The sequence below is a fragment of the Tasmannia lanceolata genome, unplaced genomic scaffold, assembly GCF_043159265.1.
Source record: "Tasmannia lanceolata isolate RefF3 unplaced genomic scaffold, GAP_Taslan_0.1 ptg000025l, whole genome shotgun sequence".
Taxonomy (NCBI): domain Eukaryota; kingdom Viridiplantae; phylum Streptophyta; class Magnoliopsida; order Canellales; family Winteraceae; genus Tasmannia; species Tasmannia lanceolata.
The window spans coordinates 8,194,108-8,212,977 of NW_027518702.1; the positions used below are offsets into that span (position 1 = coordinate 8,194,108).

Genomic DNA, 18,870 nt, shown 5'->3' on the forward strand with positions numbered 1-18,870 from the left:
ATGCTACCTCTGGTGGACCCGATGCGGGAGGTGACGAACCTTCTGGTGGATCCCAGTCGTGCAAGCTTCCGGTCCACGTCTTTCCTTCTCTTCTTGTGTTTCCAATTGAGGGAGACTTTTCAGGGGGCAGCCCGGGAAAGTGGAGTGGGAGTGGAGTAGAAATTCGGCTAGAAGGGCAGATCATGAAGGTGACGGTCCTCTCATCTCCTCTGGTGTCCCTAGGCAGGGGACTTGGTGGGAGAAGGTGAAGGTATGCGGGATAGGCAATGCAGAGGATTAGGGGAATCAGCCAGTTCCTTGCGTGGCTGCGAGGTTCTTTAGCACAAGTTTGACTACCCGATTCTCTGTTTTAGTGTAAACCCGGCCTCGGGTCTCTACCGTGGATGTAGTGTCTAGCTGTCTTTGTGTGTAACGGCATAGAGCTTTCCTTGTAAATTTTCAAAGTAATGAATGGAAACTTTTCTATACTCCTTGTGCCTTAGTGCTTTCGCTGTGTTTTTTTTTTGCCTGTTTTGTGCTCGCCGCCGAGTGTCTATACTCTAGAGAGGCTAGGCGGAGGAATGTTTGATGAGTGGGATAAGAATGGACAGCATCGAGGTGGCCTTGCAGTATAGTCAGTTGTCAAAGGCAAGATATTGCTGTAAGGCGCACACTTTAACTGAACTCAGACCTTTGGAGTAAAGAGAGGTGTTCTAATTAATGATTTGGGGGATCACTGCTTGGATATAAAGTAGATCCGCAGGGGGCTGATTGCGCCTTACGGTAAATTTAGTTGGCGTGGCCCTTGAAGCTTTCGACTAACCAGTGAGATGTACTCGCCTAGGACGCGAGGCTGAAACACTCCACGGGCCTGCGAGGCTAGATGCTCTCGACTAGGCCGTGAGGCTGTTCGCTGGAGAGGCACTTTTGACTATCCCGTGAGATGCTCCACTTATCCAGGCTGCGAAGCTGAAGCACTTGGCGGGCTTGCGAGGCTAGACGCTCTCGACTAGGCCACGAGGCTGTTTGCTTGGGAGGCGCTTTTGATTAGCCCGTGAGATATTCCGCTTGTTTAGGCCGCGAATCTGAAGTACTCGGTAAGCTCGAGAGGCTAGACGCTCTTGACTAGGCTGCGAGGTTGTTTACTGAAGAGGCGCTTTCGACTAGCCCGCGAGATGTTCCTCTTGTCTATGCCGCGAAACTGAATCACACGACGGGCCCGTGAGGTTAGACGCTCTTGACTAGGCTGTTTACTGGAGAGGCATTTTCAACTAGCCCGCGAAGTTGAAGCACTAGACGGGCCCGCAAGGCTAGATGATCTCGACTATGCCGTGAGGCTGTTTGTTGGACATGCACTTTCGACTAGCCAAAGAGATGTTCTGCTTATCTAGGCCGCGAAGTTGAAGCACTCAGCGGCCCCGTGAGGCTAGACTCTCTCGACTAGGCTGCAAGGCTGTTTGTTGGAGAGGTGCTTTCGACTAGCCCGCGATATGTTCCATTCGTCTAGGCTGCAAGGCTGTTTGCTGGAGAAGGGCTTTCGACTAGCCCACGAAATGTTCTGCACATCTAGGCCGCGAAGCTGGAGCACTCGACAAGCCCGCGACGCTAGATGATCTGGGTTAGGGTTGGAAAAGAAGAAGCTGATTTAATTCCAGGTTGGGTCTACGGTTGTGGTGATGCTGCCTAATTTTAAGGGGACAAGCAAAAACGGTTCTAGAAATATCAATTTTCTATGTAGTATTATATATTTAATAGATTCGTGGTAGTGCAGGCTTCCTGAAAATGAATTCATTTTATTAGGGGGTCAACTTGGGTTGGGGTCAACCTAAAACCCGATGAGTTCAACACAATTTTGGCTCAGGTTGTGCTGGTTTTCGTTGGGTTGGGTTAGCGTTGGAAAAGAATGATTTAGGGATTTTTGTTGATTAGTCCTTACATGGTAAAATTATTGCTTATTAGTCCCTAAGAAAAGCATATTAGCTAAATACTCCTATTTTTAGAAAATATTTGCTAAAAGGTCCCTAAAACTCACGAACTTCATTTTTCTCCGTTAAAAAATTAAAATGGTAAATTTAACCACCCCCCCCCAAATCCATTTAATCCGTTTTAGCATTTTTTGATTTCCCTTCCAACATTTTCGGAAAAAAAATTAGGAAATAAGCAACAATATTATCTCTTCCAATATTGACTTTCCATTCTCCCTTCTCCCTTCTCCCTTCTTCTTCTCCTAAGATTAGAAGCCAAACCCTAGTTCTTATTCCCAAAACTAAACTAAAACCCTACGGTACTGCAACCGGTGGCCATGATCAAGAACACCGAGACCTCCAACTGTTTGAGATTTGCCGATCGAGGTGAGTGTTTTCTTCCTGCTTGGGTTGATCTTCATTGTGTAGACTCTTTATTGGGCTGTGATCCCCATCTCTCCCCCCCGGTGGATATAAGCCCCTCTCTTCCACTTTACAGCCGGTACAACCACTCCAAACCTCTATCTCTCCCTCCCCCCACCAGAAACAGTTGGTGGGCCCCACAATTAATTTCTTTAAAGCTTTGAGCAAGGTAGGCCAACCCCATGTTTTTCAAAATGAAAAGTACAGCCCACACCATAAGATGATCCAAACCGTCCATTTGATGGGCTGGTTTGGAGTGGTTGTACCGGTTGTTGTGGGGATATCACTGCCCTTATCAATGTTCAAACCGTCCATTTCTAGGGTGACACTACGATGCCCTTATCAATGTTCAAACATAGCTTGTCTTTTAATTTTAAGTGGGTTGCAAGGAAAATGGAATCCCGTGATGAAGAAAAAGATGGGATCATCTATTGTTACACGTGCACATTGGAAAAAGAGAGGCATGTACCTTGAGAAATACAAAAAACATCCAAATCGATCGGCCATATTTACACCTTTTTTTTCAATACGGCCCCGTTTTAGAAGTGTTTTCCTACTTTTAAATTGGTTTGCAAGAGATTTTTTGAAACTACAGCTCTTTAAATACAAGATGGATTAATGCTTCTCTTACAAAATGCCTTCTACTTAGGCCTGGTTGGATTGTAGGAATTTTATTGGAAAAGTTCTGAAAGGAACAAAAATCTAACATAAAAAAAAGATAAGGTAAACCAACCCTTCGATTTATGATGTTATCCCTCTAAATTAATCAGACATAATTCCTCAATGAAACAAATTTTCCATAGAAATAATTTTCCATCCGAGATATTTTCTTGCAATCCAATTCCTTAGAAAAGTTAGAAACGAAAAATATTCCTAAAATTTCTTACTTTATTTATCTATAAAGAAAAGATACCCTATTTAATTTATTTTAGAGGGATTTTCAATTTATTTAATTCCTAAAATGATTTTTTTGTTGAAGGTTTTTTTACCAGAATATTGGAAGAGATAATATTGTTGCTTATTTCCTAGTTTTTTTCCAAAAATATTGGAAGGGAAATCAAAAAACGCTAAAACTAATTAAATAGGATAGGGGGTAAATTTGCCATTTTAAAATTTTTAACTGAGAAAATTGAAGTTCATGAGTTTTAGGGACTTTATAGCATATATTTTCCAAAAGTAGGACTATTCAGCTAATATGCTTTTCTTAGGGACTAATAAGCAATTATTTTGCCCTGTAGGGACTAATCAGCAAAAATCCCAATGATTTAATTCCAGGTATGGTCCACGGTTGGCGTGATGATACCTGGGGTTGACTTAGGGTCATGGTTTTAAATTTCGGATTTCGGTGGAGACCGAAACTGAAATTTGGCGAAATTTCAGAAATTCAGGGTACCGAAACCGGTACCGAAACCGAAATTTTAAACCATGCTTAGGGTTGGCCTAAACCCGATCCGGGGTGTCCCAAGGGGATAAACAAAAAAGGTGGTGGAAATATCAATTTTCTATGTAGTAGTATAGATTTTAACAGATTTGTGATAATGATGCTACCTCAGCTAGACATTTGTCAAACACCTATTTGGGTTTCAGATTTCATGTATCAAGAACTTGCTAGCGATTGGATATTGCTGCAAAATCTAACCCACCTGGCACATTTTTTCTACCACACATTTTCCCTTATTTATACCAGAAAAGAACCTTAGCCACCCACTTGTCAAAAACTCATTGGACGATGAAATCCACGTGGCAAAATGTCATTGCCTGCCATCACAAAAAATCTGCCCACATGGCAGCTCTCTAGGACCCAGACATATATTTGGATTTGATAAGAGATAAGGAGGGATAAGGAGGAAGAGCTCTGATTGGTGCATTGAACTCCACAGGTGAATCCTCACCATCAGATAACAAGCACACCTAATCCGACCGTCTATTCTAACCGAAAATTTAGACCACAACTTTGTGAATCTAAAGTAATACAAAGGACACACCAAACCTCCTCTCATTCCCCATCCATTTCCATCCCTGAATTCTCCCTGAATTTGACCGGAAAATGGCGACAGTTGCCATGCAAGCTTCAATTGCTGTTTTCCGGCCATGCGCATCAAAATCGAGATTCCTGACCGGCTCTTCCGGTAAACTCCGACGATTCTCCGTCAAAATGCCGACATCATCACCCAATTCCTTCAAAGTAGAAGCAAAGAAAGGCGAGTGGCTTCCGGGTTTGGCTTCGCCGGGGTATCTCACCGGCAGGTATAACAATAGTTAGCAAAACTCCATATTAAACTCAGATTTTTCCCGTAGTTTTCCTAACTATGGTCTATGGGTATGACCGGAATTATGCATCCAAGTTTACAAAATTGAATGGGATAAAATAATTCAGTTTGATAATGGTTGGTATTTTGATTGTAGCCTTCCCGGTGACAATGGGTTCGACCCTTTGGGGCTCGCGGAGGACCCAGAGAACTTGAAGTGGTTCATCCAGGCGGAGCTTGTCAACAGCCGGTGGGCAATGTTGGGTGTTGCTGGAATGTTGTTGCCGGAAGTTCTTACCACGCTTGGGGTAATCAACGCTCCAAAGTGGTATGATGCAGGGAAAGCCGAGTACTTTGCTTCGTCTTCCACCCTCTTCGTGATCGAGTTTATACTGTTCCATTACGTAGAAATTAGAAGGTGGCAAGATATCAAGAACCCGGGTTGTGTTAACCAGGACCCCATCTTCAAGAACTACAGCTTGCCTCCACACGAGTGTGGGTACCCCGGTAGCATCTTTAACCCCCTCAATTTCGAGCCAACGCTCGAAGCGAAGGAGAAGGAACTCGCCAACGGTAAGGCATGATTCAGTAATAGAGATTAATAAGGAATGTTTTAGTAATAGATATTAAGCACTACTGAAATACGCGACAGGGTATTGTAAGTGGTAGAGTGGCCACGATCCATGAGATTCAGCCCTATATCGCATCGATTAGTAAAAAATTAAAAAACAAAATTGCAAAGGGGAAACTTCTAATATCTTTCTAATATAGAGTACTTATTATGGGATTGAATCAGTGAGCTCAAAAGAACTTGCTGTTATTTTGGGTTTTGATTTGTAGGGAGATTGGCAATATTGGCATATTTAGGTTTTAAAATGACTAGGAAATACCTATTTAACGTTGGACTTGAGAAAGTGTTCTGAAATCTTAATATATATAGCCACAAGAAACAATCCATATCTCTCACATCCCACGAATTTCTGGGTGAGATTTGTTTCATTTCCAAGGCATCAAATAGAAATGAGGTGAGTTGAAATTGCTAAAGGATAACTTCTAACATCTATCTTATGTATAGTTTTTTTAGTTTTTATATAGAATTGAATCTGTGAATTTCAGTAGAACTTACTGTTGAATTTGGGTTTTGATTTGCAGGGAGATTGGCAATGTTGGCATTCTTGGGTTTTGTGATTCAACACAATGTGACTGGGAAGGGTCCTTTTGATAATCTTCTACAGCACCTTTCTGACCCATGGCACAACACCATTGTCCAAACACTCAGTGCCAGTGGTTTTTAAAAGCAGGGATATGGATGTGTTCTTATTTGTAAGCATGGAGATATGGGCTTAGAGTGATATGACCTTCAATGTAAAAATTATCCTAAAATCAATGTATAGGGGGGACTTAGAACAGTAGTGTAATTCCACCCACCTCAAGGATCCTATTCTATTAGCTTTCATTGCTTCTCTCTAATGTAGCGCTGTTCTCGTTTACCTACATTAATGGGCATGAATTTTCTATGGCTGTAATTCTATCTGCATATAATTATAAATCACAAGAACAGAAAAGAGAGAAGAAACAAAAAAAATGAAACAAACTGCTCTTACACAGTAAACATCTGATTAAAAGGACAATCAGGCCAGGAAAAGCACTGAGAAAGAATGCATTTACATATCTTGAGCTACTTATATTTGAATTCAATTTACAGCTCATGTCATTAATAATTGAATAAAGGAAACCCTCCTGTAATAAGTAATCTAACTATAAAGTCAAAGAATTGAAGGACCCAGATCAAATCTGATTTACAAGACAATCTAACCATAAAGTTAAATAATAGAAGGACCTGGATCAAATCCATTTACAACACACTATTGAATATTAAAAGTTCCATAGCTCCAGGATTGCAAATTTTGTAGCTCAATGCCTCCACCAGATGTGATCAAAGAACCAAAACACTTTCTTCTTTGGGATCCTTAAGATCTTTTATACATGTATAATTATCATACTGTAGTTGTATCAGCAATCCAATAATCTCAATTAACAGGCCAGTCCACATTGATTGTCAATTACATGGACATAATCATTCAGTGATGGGGGTAACAAAGCCCATGGGAAACTCGATGGGCTGAAAGACAGCATCATTCCATGAATCAGTTTGGTTGCTGCACAAAACAGCTTAAGAACCTTATAAAAAGGAATTTGAGCTAGGAAAAGTTGTAATAATGGCAATGATAACTGCCAAGATGGCCCAAATACTAATAACTCTGAAACCATGCTTGGCTTTCTGTTGAAGTATAAATGATTAAATCGCCAACTCTAGCAGCTTAAGCTTTTGGAGTCATTGGTTGTTTGAGTTTCACAGGGTATCGGAGCCTCACGGTCCTGGGTTCAAAACCCAACAACTCCTTGATATTAAAAATCCAAGTGTATGGCCAACCCAAAAGAGGGGCCACATCTGCCATGTGTACGGCCAGCCCAAAAAAAGAGGGGCGACACGTGATGGGGATTGTTAAAGTATAAATGATTAAATAATGCCAACTCTAACAGCTTAAGCTTTTTGAGTCATTGGTTGTTTCACACTTTCAAAGGTAGGAAAAGCATCTGAGATATTTTTATAGCATCAGACTGTCTGTATAACTTGAATATTGGCACTCAAGTCAAGCACATATAGCCACGGCAGTTAGCTATATGTTCAAAACCTAACAACTCCTTGATATTAAAAATCCACATGTATGGCCAACCCAAAAGAGGGTCCACATGTGCCACGTGTACGACCAGCCCAAAAAAAGAGGGGCGACACGTGATGGGGATTGTTAAAAGTATAAATGATTAAATAATGCCAACTCTAACAGCTTAAGCTTTTGGAGTCATTGGTTGTTTCACATTTTCAAAGGTAGGAAAAGCATCTGAGATATTTTTATAGCATCAGACTGTCTGTATAACTTGAATATTGGCACTCAAGTCAAGCACATATAGCCACGGCAGTTAGCATGCGAGACTCACCCGGTGATTCAAATCTTACTAAGAATAGTAATCTCAACCATGGTTTTAAATTTCGGTTTCGGTGGAAATTTCGGTGAAGATCTTATAATTTCGGCCGAATGTACCGAAAATTTTAAATTTCGGCCTTGGACGAAATCCAAAATTGATTTCAGCTGATATTTAAAACCATGATCTTAAAACACATTTTAATCATATATACAGAACTTGAATATACGTTTCAAATCACAATAAAAATAATAAAAATCAGATCGTGCAAGACTCACCTGGTGATACAAATGTTCATCAAACATGGCAACAACGCAAGGCCCAGATGCGGAAGTCCAATTACGATGGCTGGTATCATAGCCTGGCCGGGGTGGTTCAAAGCCAGTAACTTGATAATGTACAGCTGAATCTTGTAAGTTCATTTCTGCTTCTTGCTTGAATTTGTTTTCACCAAGTAAATTAAGATTGAATGACTGGTATGGGTACTGGCCTCCTAGTTGTAGCTTCAAGCATTCATTTGGAGTTAACTCATTCATTGCACCTTCTTGCCCTGTTCTATCAATCTCTGTTTGCTTTTCGAAGTAACTGGAATAAGTCGGAACGGATGCACCGGATGAGCACTCAATATCTCTAGAACACATTGAAGTGTCACATGATTCAGGTTAGCAATAAATATAAGTCTATAAGTTACAAGGAATAGCAAGAAAAAGGTTGAAAGCAAGCTTTTATAGTGCCCAAAGCATCTATGAATCATGGGGTTGTGAACCACAAGACACTCCAATTTTTACTGAGGAAGTAAATGGTTCAAAGAGCACATAATTTGAATGTAATAGTTAAAAGCAACATATAATTTGATGAATTAAAGTCTTCCAGATTCTTGATAAGCAAAAGAAAAGCATGGACCGATATGTACCATTTTATATTATTTTTATGTTTGAGAAATTTTCCACATGTCCTAAACAAATCTAGAGCTAAAAAATCAACATGTAAGTAACTCTTCAATTATCCAGGTTCATCTAATCGACCCATTTCTCAGAAAATCAGAACTTGAGGTATGCTCATAGCCTAGCTAAAATGAGTTAATTCACTTGAGTTCCAACTCAATCAACAAGTTCCTAACAAGTAACCACTGAATTCAATTATCAAAGAAAATTATGCTTAAATAGCCTTTATCTAGATTACAAAATAATTTTTCAAATCAAACATCACCAGAGGTGATACATCAGAGCTTCAAAAAAAACTAAAACTGAATGGGAGGAAAAAAACATAATGCTACCATAATGAAGCAATTTAATAGTTCACTTACCTCCGAGGCATCAAGCTTGGATCCTCAGATAACATCATATGCTGATTGTCATTACTAGGAAACCAAGATAAGGGTTGGGGTTGTTGCTCACCCCCCATTCCTAATGGTAACTGCATGCGATTCTGAAACTAAAAAATAAGGATAGGATCAGTCACTGTGCATTTTAAAATATAAGACCTTTCACAGATCCAATGTGACAAACAATTTGGAGGAGATTTTTACACTATTAGAGTTTCTACCTGACCGGTGCATTCTAGTGACATGAGTTGCTGCTTCCCAAAGTGTTCCTGTGATGGTTTCAACATATAGTCACATAACTACCATGGAACCAACTGACTTCCTTTTTAGGATAAAAACATAAATTAAAACAATTCAGAACAACAGTATAGCATGTAAAATGTTCACATAGAGAAGCTATAAGCACGAGAATATGAAATAGATGATGTCTTCCAGCCACATGATGATGTCATCCTGCCTTCCCCCAGTGTTAAAGATAAGAAGCATAGAGGGGAAAAAATGATAGAATAAAATTAATATTTTTTTTTGGGGTTTATATTGGGAAAAAATGATAGAATAAAATTATTTAAAAATTTATAAAATATATAAATTAAGAAAAAAAATAAAAAATATAGTGATATTATCGCGGTAAATGAAAACATCAGTATATTTTTTAAATTCCTGGGATTACTTTGGGAATTTGTCATTTTATCAAAATATCGAGATAAAATCGCTATATTTTGAAAATATCGGAGATATTTGTAAAATAGGTTACGGCTGGATCTTAATGAATTAAATGTTATCTTGGGCCACTCTCTCATTAAAATTTCTACGTTCCTGTTCACTCAACTAAAAATATTTCATCTTGAATATACAGTATCATCAAACTAGGAATGATATGCATGACAAAAGTCTACTTAGAGGAATCTCCACCTATCCTTTTTATGAACATTACATGCTGGCACTGATTCTATGAATGTACAGCTAAACAACACAATTCTATCCACAGGCATGAAGTAATTAACAAACAACTCTCTCATGCAACAATCTGTTCGCTACTTGGTGGATTGGTGGTGTGGCTTGAAAATGATTAATCAATTTTACTTTTTTGAAAGACATCAAAGTTTTATTAATAGCTGTAACCATGATATGCCCTTAATCTCAGAAGACAATTCTTTGATTGGGAATTAGATCGGCTATCCCTGATGTTGGAGATTTTGGAATCACAATATGTCAGCTGCTTGGGGTCTAATAAGAGGGTTTGGATCTGGTGCACATCTGGGAAGTTTAGTGTCAAATCATTTACTTTCATCTATCACCTGGCACAAGATCTTCACAGGCGGCCAAAGTTTGGACCATTCCAGCTCCTCCCAGGGTTTGCGAATTTAGTTGAACGACAGTATCGGACAAGATTCTTACAGTCAATCACCTGAGGAGCTGTCATATGTTGATAGTGGATCACTGCGCTCTTTGCATAGAGGCAGATGAGACAGTGGAGCATCTTCTTTTACATTGCAAGACTCATACGGTGTGGAGCAAAATACTTCTTAGGTTAGGTATGTGTTGGGTTTTCCCTACTAAGCTGGCGGACTTTATTAGTGCCGGTGAGCTTTCCCTTGGAGGAAGAAAGGTAAGATACTAAGGAGGTTGCCATTGTTGGCATCGATCTGGACAGTGTGGAAGGAAAGAAATGCTAGACTATTTAAAGGCACAAGCAGAAGTCTGCATCATATTTTCATTCGAGATCTCTTTCCAAGTTTAGATTTATCTCGGCGTATGACCTGTGGTATGGTTGGAGGGAGATTTGCAATAGTGGTGATTGTTCTTCTAAGCCGGATGGGCCCCAATGGGGCCCACCTCCTCATGGATTTCTTAAATTCAACTTTGATGGTTCCAGCCTAGGTAACCCGGGTCCCTCTGGGATTGGAGGGGTTCTTAAAAACGAAGAGGGGGTGACGATTTCGGCCTTCTCGGGTCCGATTCATTGTGCCGACTCTAATGAGACAGAAATTAGAGCGGCACTTCAGGGCCTTAGATTTCTCAATGCTCAGGATTTATCTAAGGTTATTGTGAAGGGTGACTCGCTTAATGCTATCGGATGGTAAAGGGTAGTAAGGTTTCCCCTTGGAGATTTGCTCGTTGGATTGATGAGATTAGGGACCGTATTAGAAGATCAGAGGTTTCCTTTCAGCAAGTACAGAGATCCGCTAATGAAGAAGCGGATAAACTCGCTAGGGATGGAGTGGCGAGGTAGGATCTAGCATTTTATGACTTTTTACAACCCCCCCCCCCCCCCCCCCCCCGGCTTGTTTTATTTGTATTTTTTCATCCCTGCTCCTTTTTTTGCTGACTAACTCAGTCGGGCTTGTATATTCTTTTCTTCTAATTAATGACATCTTTAAAAATAAAAAAAGACGGCCCAGTGCATGAGGCTCCCGCCATTGCGGGGGTCTGGGGAGGGCTAGATGTAGGCAGCCTTACCCCTTCTTTGCAAAGAGGCTGTTTCCGTGACTTGAACCCGTGACCACCAAGTCACAATGGAGCAACCTTACCATTGCGCCAAGGCTCACCCTCTTATTTATTAATGACATCTTTGCCATTAAAAAAACCATGTGGAAAACAGAATAAATCCCACAACTACATCATAATCCTCATTAAAGCACTCCGACAGAAACCCCAAAATACCAAAACCCCAGTGCATAAAGCAATTTCGGCAGATCAGTAGTCCTTCATTTGCGTTGAAAACATATGCGTATTTTCCTTCCCAATCCAGCGTCCAGAGAGCCTCCTTCCCTCCATGCTAATGCAATGCCATTCTCTCAACTCCTAAATCACGTGAATGTCCATTCTCTCACATCCTAAATCACATGAAAGCCCAACAGATCGTGGTTCGACTGATGTCTCCATCCTGATGCCAAGATCCGTCTGTATGATCTGTATATCCTCCCTGCCCGCTCCATCATTGGCTAATTTGTCCGCATCTTCGTTGGCCGATCATGACCTATGCTGAAACTTAGGCATGATACGCTCGACAAGGTCCCTTATTTCTTTGATTATGTTCTCTATCCAAGCTATAAAATTTGAAGAGTTGCCTTCGGTTATCTGAGCCATTTTCCATGTACCATCTCAAGACCCACAATAAAGATCTAGCCTCCGCCTCGTTGGACTAACGGATAGCAGCTAGCATAGAATTGTACGCCTGCTTGAGTTCCAGAATAGGCCTCTAATGCCCTCTCTTCCCAGATTTCCTTTTGAACTGCCATCAAAGTTCAATTTAATCCATCCGGCAGGAGGTGGTAACCATTTTGGTAACATCTCCCCAACACTATAGGAGAGCGCAACTTTACCACTCCCACACCAATGAATAAGGTCCCGCCTTGATATCTAGAGCAATACTGTCCCAACCTCTCTTTTTGTCTCGAATATGTGGCTGTTTCTTTCTTTCCATAGATGTAAGATTGCAAAAGGTACCATTCAAAAAAAAAAAAAAAAAGATTGCAAAAGGTACAAACTGCCACAAAGCTCTGCCCACATCTCCAAATGGTCCCCTACTCCACTCAAAGAGGAAATCCTTATGAAGCTTTGGAAGACCCATGAAAGCCCAAAGATTTTGATGACGTGCATCCAAATACGATAGGAGAAAGGGCATTGCACTAGTAACTGTTCCAAGAATTTTTCACTGAACTACCAACTTGCTAAGTGGAATTTCCTTCTCTTCAAACTATCACACGTGTTTATTCTTTTTCTTTACCACCTTCCAAGCAAAAGCCACTACACCAGGAGGAGCCTGCGACTTCCACAACCTTGTACAACGATGTTCTTCCTTTTTCATGAAGGCCAACCTGTAAAAGAAGGATCGGACGGTGAAGTCACCAGAAGTACTCTCCGATCCGAACAACTAGAAGACCAATAATAAGCATAATGATGCGAAAGGAGGACGGATAGGCAACCTATTGCATTGTCCTTTAGGTTACGTCTAAAATACTACCATCCTCCCTCACCCTCACCCTCTCTTCTCCAGGTAGTCGCTCACTCTTGCCTCCCTATTGGTCTCTAACAAGTATAGGCTAGGAAATACATGGAAGAACTGGGACTCTCCTAACCAAAGATCTCCCCAAAATCTAGTCCCATCTTCCCTCCCCACTTTAAAAATCAGGTCTGGACTCGCAAATACACCTCCATGTACCCCAAGTCTTAATTTTCAAAAATAAAAAAAATTTACCCCAAGTCTTTTCCTATCAGAAGTTGGTCATTGGTATACTATGATTCAAATGTCAGGTTTCGCTAGAGGTAGGCAGGCAGGAATAACATCAATATATTCAATACGGTTGGAGACTCTCCTTAAATCTTTCCTTCTATTGGATTGATTTTTATGAGTTGATTAGAAAGAACATCAAGCCCTTCAAGACGGTCAAGGAGTCCTTAAGCCTAAGGACAAGAAGAATTTGACCCTTCCACAAGAATTTTCATGTGAAAGTTTAGTAGTGACAAAGTTGGGAAAACATGGGAAACGAAGAGGATGAGTTTTGGGAGGAAATAGATTGAAGATGATTTGTTGTGGAGATCTAAGACTAAGAGAGAGGAAATCAGAAATATAAAAGATGGAAGAAAAAAATAATAAGGCTGAGAGAAAGGTGAATAAGAGGATGGAAATTAAGCCTTAAAAGAAAGGGAAGATGATGGAGAATCCAACAAAAAACAGTGCGGCGGGTTGGATTTGTGGGAGCTGATCGCAAAATGGGATTTGGCCCTTTGAATTTCATGGGATTAGAGCTATAATTACATGGGTTTTTGGATTTAATTAAAGAAAGGTGCTAACATGCACCTAATGACTTATGTTGGGTGCTTGTAGTTGAAGAAAGGTGCTAACATGCACTTAATGACATAAGTTGGGTGATAGAAAAGAGATAATTTAATTGAGTTGCTAACATACAACTCAAGTTAGGCTTAGGATGGAAAGAGAAGAGGAAAAAGGGATCACAATTTAGGAGAGATGGTTTTATACTCTCAAAGAGATGACAAAACCCTAAAAAGTGATAATTATTGAAATATTTTATAAAGCGAATGAGATTATGAGAAGGATAAGAAAGAAGAATGAGAATGACAGAAAAATGTAAAATAATGAGAGAAGAAAGGAGCTTTGATTTTGGAAGAGAACAAAAGAAAATCAAGGATCTGATTAAAGGGGATTGAAGGATTGGATGAATAAATGTCCTTTGATCTTGATCTCCTAGTGCTGATACCATGTAAGTACTTCTTTAAGTGTAAAGAATAATAGAGGTAGAGATAAAAGAAGAGGGAAATATTGGAGTCTCAAAACTATTCCTTTCATTCAAAGACTTTTAGAATTGAGGCATCTGTGTAGAAGATGAAAGCTGATAATTGTGTCACTCATATTACTTATGCAAGCACAAGTACTAGGATTTCCCCCCACCCACAATTAGACCATGTAAGCTACTCATGTCTCAGTATATTATCGATATACAAAGTTGGATTACAATGCATAAGTGGATAAGCATAGAATGCCCATATAGAAAAATCAAAACATTTCAAAATATATATCAGAATAATGAAATGTGCAGCGTCATCTTAGAATTCAAGGTGTCGGTGCCAATTCATGTTATAGAGTAACCAAAAGTACACAGCACACAGAAAATAAGAACACATCATATTTAGAGGTAAAAGCATACATCAAATAGAATATAGAACTCCACATAGTAAAAACTACCTTCTGTGTTCGGATTTGACTAAGCGATTCCTTGAGAGATTCTTCCATTGTCCTAATATGGTCGATATTATTGATCCTATCTATATCACTCCAATAGCTGAAAGAACATCATAAGAATAAGTTAGTGTGAAATTATTTCATACTGGAGAGTAGATAAAAAGGCATGACCAAAATTAATATACATGCATGGATATCATCTTAGCGATTCCAAATATAAAATGCAATGATTAAAGATGTCATTCCAAAGACAAGTCAAAGCCAGTTGTGTTCTAAATGATGTCATCCTAAAAATTCTGTACCGAAATAAAAAAGAGTATCTAAAGGACCAAGTAGGCCGCCCATTAGAAAAAGAAAAAGATCAAAGACACAATACACATGGCATAATGATATCTTCATAATTACATTTAGGATTTTCCTGAAAAAAATGGTAGAATTGACTAATAAATCGTTTCAACTTATCTAAAGATTAATTCAAGATAGCAAAAACTACTTTACCACAATTCAGCCTAGAGTGGTTAGTAATTAAGGGGTCCATAAACTAATAATGTTAGAAGAGTTAGAAGAGCTCATTGTATTAGCTATGAAGCGAACTTTGGCAGAACAGTATCTGATTAGCCATCTAAAGATCAATTCAAGCCAGTAGCTACTTGAGCAGTTCAACCTAGAGTGGTTAATAAAATAACTACATGTAACTCATACCTAAATCTGATTATTGTCAGATATCTAGCATTATACATAAACTCAGATTACATTGTATTTACTTCAAGAATTTCAACTGAATTTCCGGGGACAATTACCTCTTCATTTAATCGGTGCTTCTTTTGGCATCATACGAATAACAAGAAGTGTGTGTTGATATATACCAACCACTAAGGGCCTGTTTGTTTTAGATTATGACAACCGACTGTGGAGTCCCCAACCGATTATTGGACTCAAATTTAGTGCAATTTTTGGTCCAATAATTGGCTGGGGACTCCACAATCGATTGTCATAATCTAAAACAAACAGGGCCTAAGCTAGCATACAATGGATCACATATGGCTTTCAAAAAAAAAAAATCAAAAGTAACAGATAACTTTGCCAATGAAATGTTAGTTATAAAATGAATAATGTAGCTCTCATGCAGTCATCCTCATGTTCATATTCCAAATGAAGGAAAAAGGCAACCATGGCAATAATGTTTAGGTCTCAAAGAAGCACCTCAATCTCTCGTGTAATTCTGATAGTTGAGATTGCAATAGTCGTGACTGGTTACTCAATTCCTGTCAAAATAATTCTAGTCAAAATGTAATATATCAATTGAAAGTAAAGAAAAGGAATGAATAGCTTAAAGAGACGAAGGATATTGGCAATCATATTTTGGGAAGCATACCTCAACAGTTTGGGTACTGCAACAAAAACAAGGCATGCATATATCAGAAATTTCGGCTGATTAAGATGGAAATGTAACTTTAACCAAAATTAGCACATACCTTAGACTCAAGAAGTCTTGAATATTGACATCATGGTCCAACTTCTTGAATGTCTTTTTTAGGGCCTGTATTCCAAAAAAAAAAAAAGAAGGAAAAAAACATTGAAGCATTTCATGTACATAACATAAAAATGGGTCATTATGCAAAGCACAATAAGTTCAATTATATGGGTGTGGAATTTGCAGAAGCCAATAAGATCACGAATGTCTGACTTACTTCAAGGCTCTCAAGCTTCCTGTTCCAATCAAGGAATTAAGTCAAAAAATTGTTATCTATAAATCCATCAGAATTTCCAAACACAAGAAAAATTGATAATAGATCACAGTTCGGCTGCACCTTTTCGATCTCTCCTGTGGAGTTAATTGAGCAAACTTCGCAATTACCTCTTCAATATTGCTGAATAATAAATAATTGACCATTAGGAAATTAGAATAAGGATACAAAATATAAAATGAAACAAATCATTTCTAATTGACTGCAGCTATTGAGAATGAGACTGACATGGTAAAATTATCAAGATCTATTGAGAAGACACATCATTCTCAAATCATATAGCTGAAAATATTCTGGCTGGCCCATTCTCAAGTTAAGTAGCCATGAATAAAACAGCGTCCAATAAGCACACAAAATCGCATTTATAATCCTGAAGAACTAAACCAGAATTTTCATTGCTAACAGCTGAAATCCAAGAAGAAATTGGTTTGTTTTCTTTGTTCTTAGGAGTTGTACTAAAAAAATTTAGAAGTAGAACTAGATACCCAAGCAAAAGCAAGGCCCACATGGCAATATATTGAGCATATATGACTAAGATCTACATGCACTACACACAATTTCACCATTTAACATTTGAAAATTATATGGTACCAAGCGCCCCCCCCCCCAACTCAACTCTCTCTCTCTCTCTCCTTTTAAATGATAACAGGAAAATGTAGTAATAGAAAACAGTACACATTTGGGCAGGAATAAGCCTATTTAAGTCAGTATTATAAACAGTAAAATGGTTTATCGCTAAAAATGGTTAATGATTAGAAATTGTTTAAGATAGAAATCTATAATTTTAAAAGACATTTGAGTTATTTTTCTTTGATATAAAATACTCACATTGAGGATTCTTTGATTAATTACGCAAATGAAATTATAATATGCAAGTAGTTTTACTCATTTCTCTTTGAGACAGCACCATATTCTACTCTTATTATTGTTGTTCTCTTCAGGTATGTGCATGGTTTTGTTTTGGGTCTGGATTTGACTTTGAAACTTGTGGTTGTTAATCTATTTCTACTGACTACATAAAATATCTAAGTACTCCCAACTTTATGATTTCGCTTCAATAACTAAAAACAAACAAACTTCGCAAACCAAATGGAAAATTTAGTGCATCACAAGCAAAAAGAATTGATAGTATCGTAATAGTCTTCAAGATAGATAGTGGAAACAGCAAGCTTCATAATCAAAGATCATTTTTAATCATAATTGGTCGTATAGTTGAGTTTCAAAAGTCTTCCCTTTTTGAATAGATGACAACTTAATTTTTCGCCGCAACTAACAAACAAATTTCTTTCAAATTACAGTGCGTTGATTAGAGTACGGGAATAAAATACCTGCGTTCTCCAAGGCATAATGTAGGTTTTCCTGTTGGTGAAAACATTAGAAGGGCAATGTCTATGTCACACAAGATTGATAGCTCCTTGGCTTTCTTCAGAATTCCTGCCCTCCTTTTTGAGTAGGTCACTTGTCGCCCACTCGTATTCTCTAATCTCTTTATCTTTAGCTTAACCCTTCCCATCCTGCCAACTTTTCGACGAACCACTGTGTTTCTATCCTTTTATTATTCTTCCCAACCTTCCTCTATTGCCAAAAAAATAAAAAGTCTACCAATTCAAGCTAAAATCCATTTTTTTTACTCATACTAACTCACAATCTATCAATTCTTACATGAATAAACATAAATTTTGTAATCCAAGCAAAACTCCCAAATGCCTCGCAACCACCAAAAAGTAAACAAACCCTAGTAAGAAAAATAAAAAAATGCAAACCAAACCGAAATTTATGGAATTCAGATAGAAAATCCGTACGCATTAAACATCAGTACCTCAAATTTTGATAAGAACAGTTGGAAAACTTCACAGGCTTTCAACAAAATTCACTAAAAATACCCCCAATCTATGAAAAATGACTGATAAAATAACAAATAAACCGAATTCTTAAAAACCCACATAGCCAAAACACCAAACTTCAATGCAAAAGTTAAAGAATCAAGCAATAAATACTCACAAAGAGACTCTTCCCTTCTATTACACCATAATCTAAACCCAAAAAAAAAAAAAAAAAAAAACCCAGTTCAGAAAAGCTATAACAAATTGAATCTAAGAAGCCCAAAATCCCAAAAAAGGAAAATATGAATCAATGAAATGGAAAGGGAAAAATACATGCAATAAAAGAGGGAAAAAAAACAAAAGGGAATAAGGAGAGGAATAGAAAGATAGAGAGCTTACATTGCATGATCGGTAAAGCTACAAAATCGGCCTTTAAAACGAGAGAGAGAATCGGGAGACGTCTGAAATTTCAATGGACGCGAGCTTGTGCTCATCCCTCCTTTCTCTCAGGGAGAGTTCGAAAATTCACGAAATCGAATTGGGTTTAATTTAAATTTTATTTTTTAAGCCCCCTATATTGATTGACCTGTTCACATTTGTTTATTTTTAAGGGTAATGATAAATCCGCACCCACTTTAGGATAATTCGCATCGCTTGTAAAATGTAGAAAA

The 18,870-nt window shown here is 38.5% G+C and overlaps 2 protein-coding genes across 5 annotated transcripts; one reads left to right on the forward strand and one right to left on the reverse strand.

Moving 5' to 3' along the window:
• The first annotated feature begins 4,313 nt into the window (after positions 1–4,313).
• Positions 4,314–6,141, forward strand: LHCA4 (light-harvesting chlorophyll-protein complex I subunit A4). 2 transcript variants are annotated; one of them, XM_077368861.1, is made up of 3 exons: positions 4,314–4,613; positions 4,773–5,188; positions 5,456–5,553. In XM_077368861.1, the coding sequence occupies exons 1-3, from the start codon at positions 4,414–4,416 to the stop codon at positions 5,536–5,538; spliced, it is 699 nt and encodes a 232-aa protein (XP_077224976.1). In that variant the 5' UTR covers positions 4,314–4,413; the 3' UTR covers positions 5,539–5,553. The 2 variants fall into 2 exon arrangements, with proteins under 2 accessions (XP_077224976.1, XP_077224975.1); XM_077368860.1 differs by lacking the exon at positions 5,456–5,553 and adding an exon at positions 5,768–6,141 and having other exon boundaries at positions 4,343–4,613.
• Positions 6,142–6,200: 59 nt separating this feature from the next.
• Positions 6,201–18,757, reverse strand: LOC143858205 (agamous-like MADS-box protein AGL65). 3 transcript variants are annotated; one of them, XM_077368859.1, is made up of 12 exons: positions 18,599–18,757; positions 17,705–17,951; positions 16,440–16,499; positions 16,320–16,338; positions 16,104–16,168; positions 16,004–16,019; positions 15,832–15,893; positions 14,632–14,728; positions 9,146–9,193; positions 8,907–9,034; positions 7,879–8,230; positions 6,201–6,774 (listed from the first exon to the last, which is right to left on the reverse strand). In XM_077368859.1, exons 2-12 carry the CDS (start codon positions 17,887–17,889, stop codon positions 6,763–6,765), a joined length of 1,044 nt encoding a protein of 347 aa, XP_077224974.1. In that variant the 5' UTR covers positions 17,890–17,951; positions 18,599–18,757; the 3' UTR covers positions 6,201–6,762. The 3 variants fall into 3 exon arrangements, with proteins under 3 accessions (XP_077224974.1, XP_077224973.1, XP_077224971.1); XM_077368858.1 differs by having other exon boundaries at positions 8,907–9,028; positions 17,705–17,912; positions 18,599–18,753; XM_077368856.1 differs by having other exon boundaries at positions 17,705–17,912; positions 18,599–18,752.
• Positions 18,758–18,870: the final 113 nt, after the last annotated feature.

Coding starts and splice junctions, on each gene's coding strand:
- LOC143858205 (XM_077368856.1), bottom strand. Junction 16,500..17,704: donor TTATGCCTTGGAGAACGCAG/GTATTTTATTCC, acceptor TTTATTATTCAG/CAATATTGAAGAGGTAATTG. Junction 9,035..9,145: donor CACTAGAATGCACCGGTCAG/GTAGAAACTCTA, acceptor CTTATTTTTTAG/TTTCAGAATCGCATGCAGTT.
- LHCA4 (XM_077368860.1), top strand. CDS start 4,414: ATGGCGACAGTTGCCATGCAAGCTTCAATTGCTGTTTTCCGGCCATGC. Junction 4,614..4,772: donor CCGGGGTATCTCACCGGCAG/GTATAACAATAG, acceptor TTTTGATTGTAG/CCTTCCCGGTGACAATGGGT. Junction 5,189..5,767: donor GGAGAAGGAACTCGCCAACG/GTAAGGCATGAT, acceptor TTTGATTTGCAG/GGAGATTGGCAATGTTGGCA.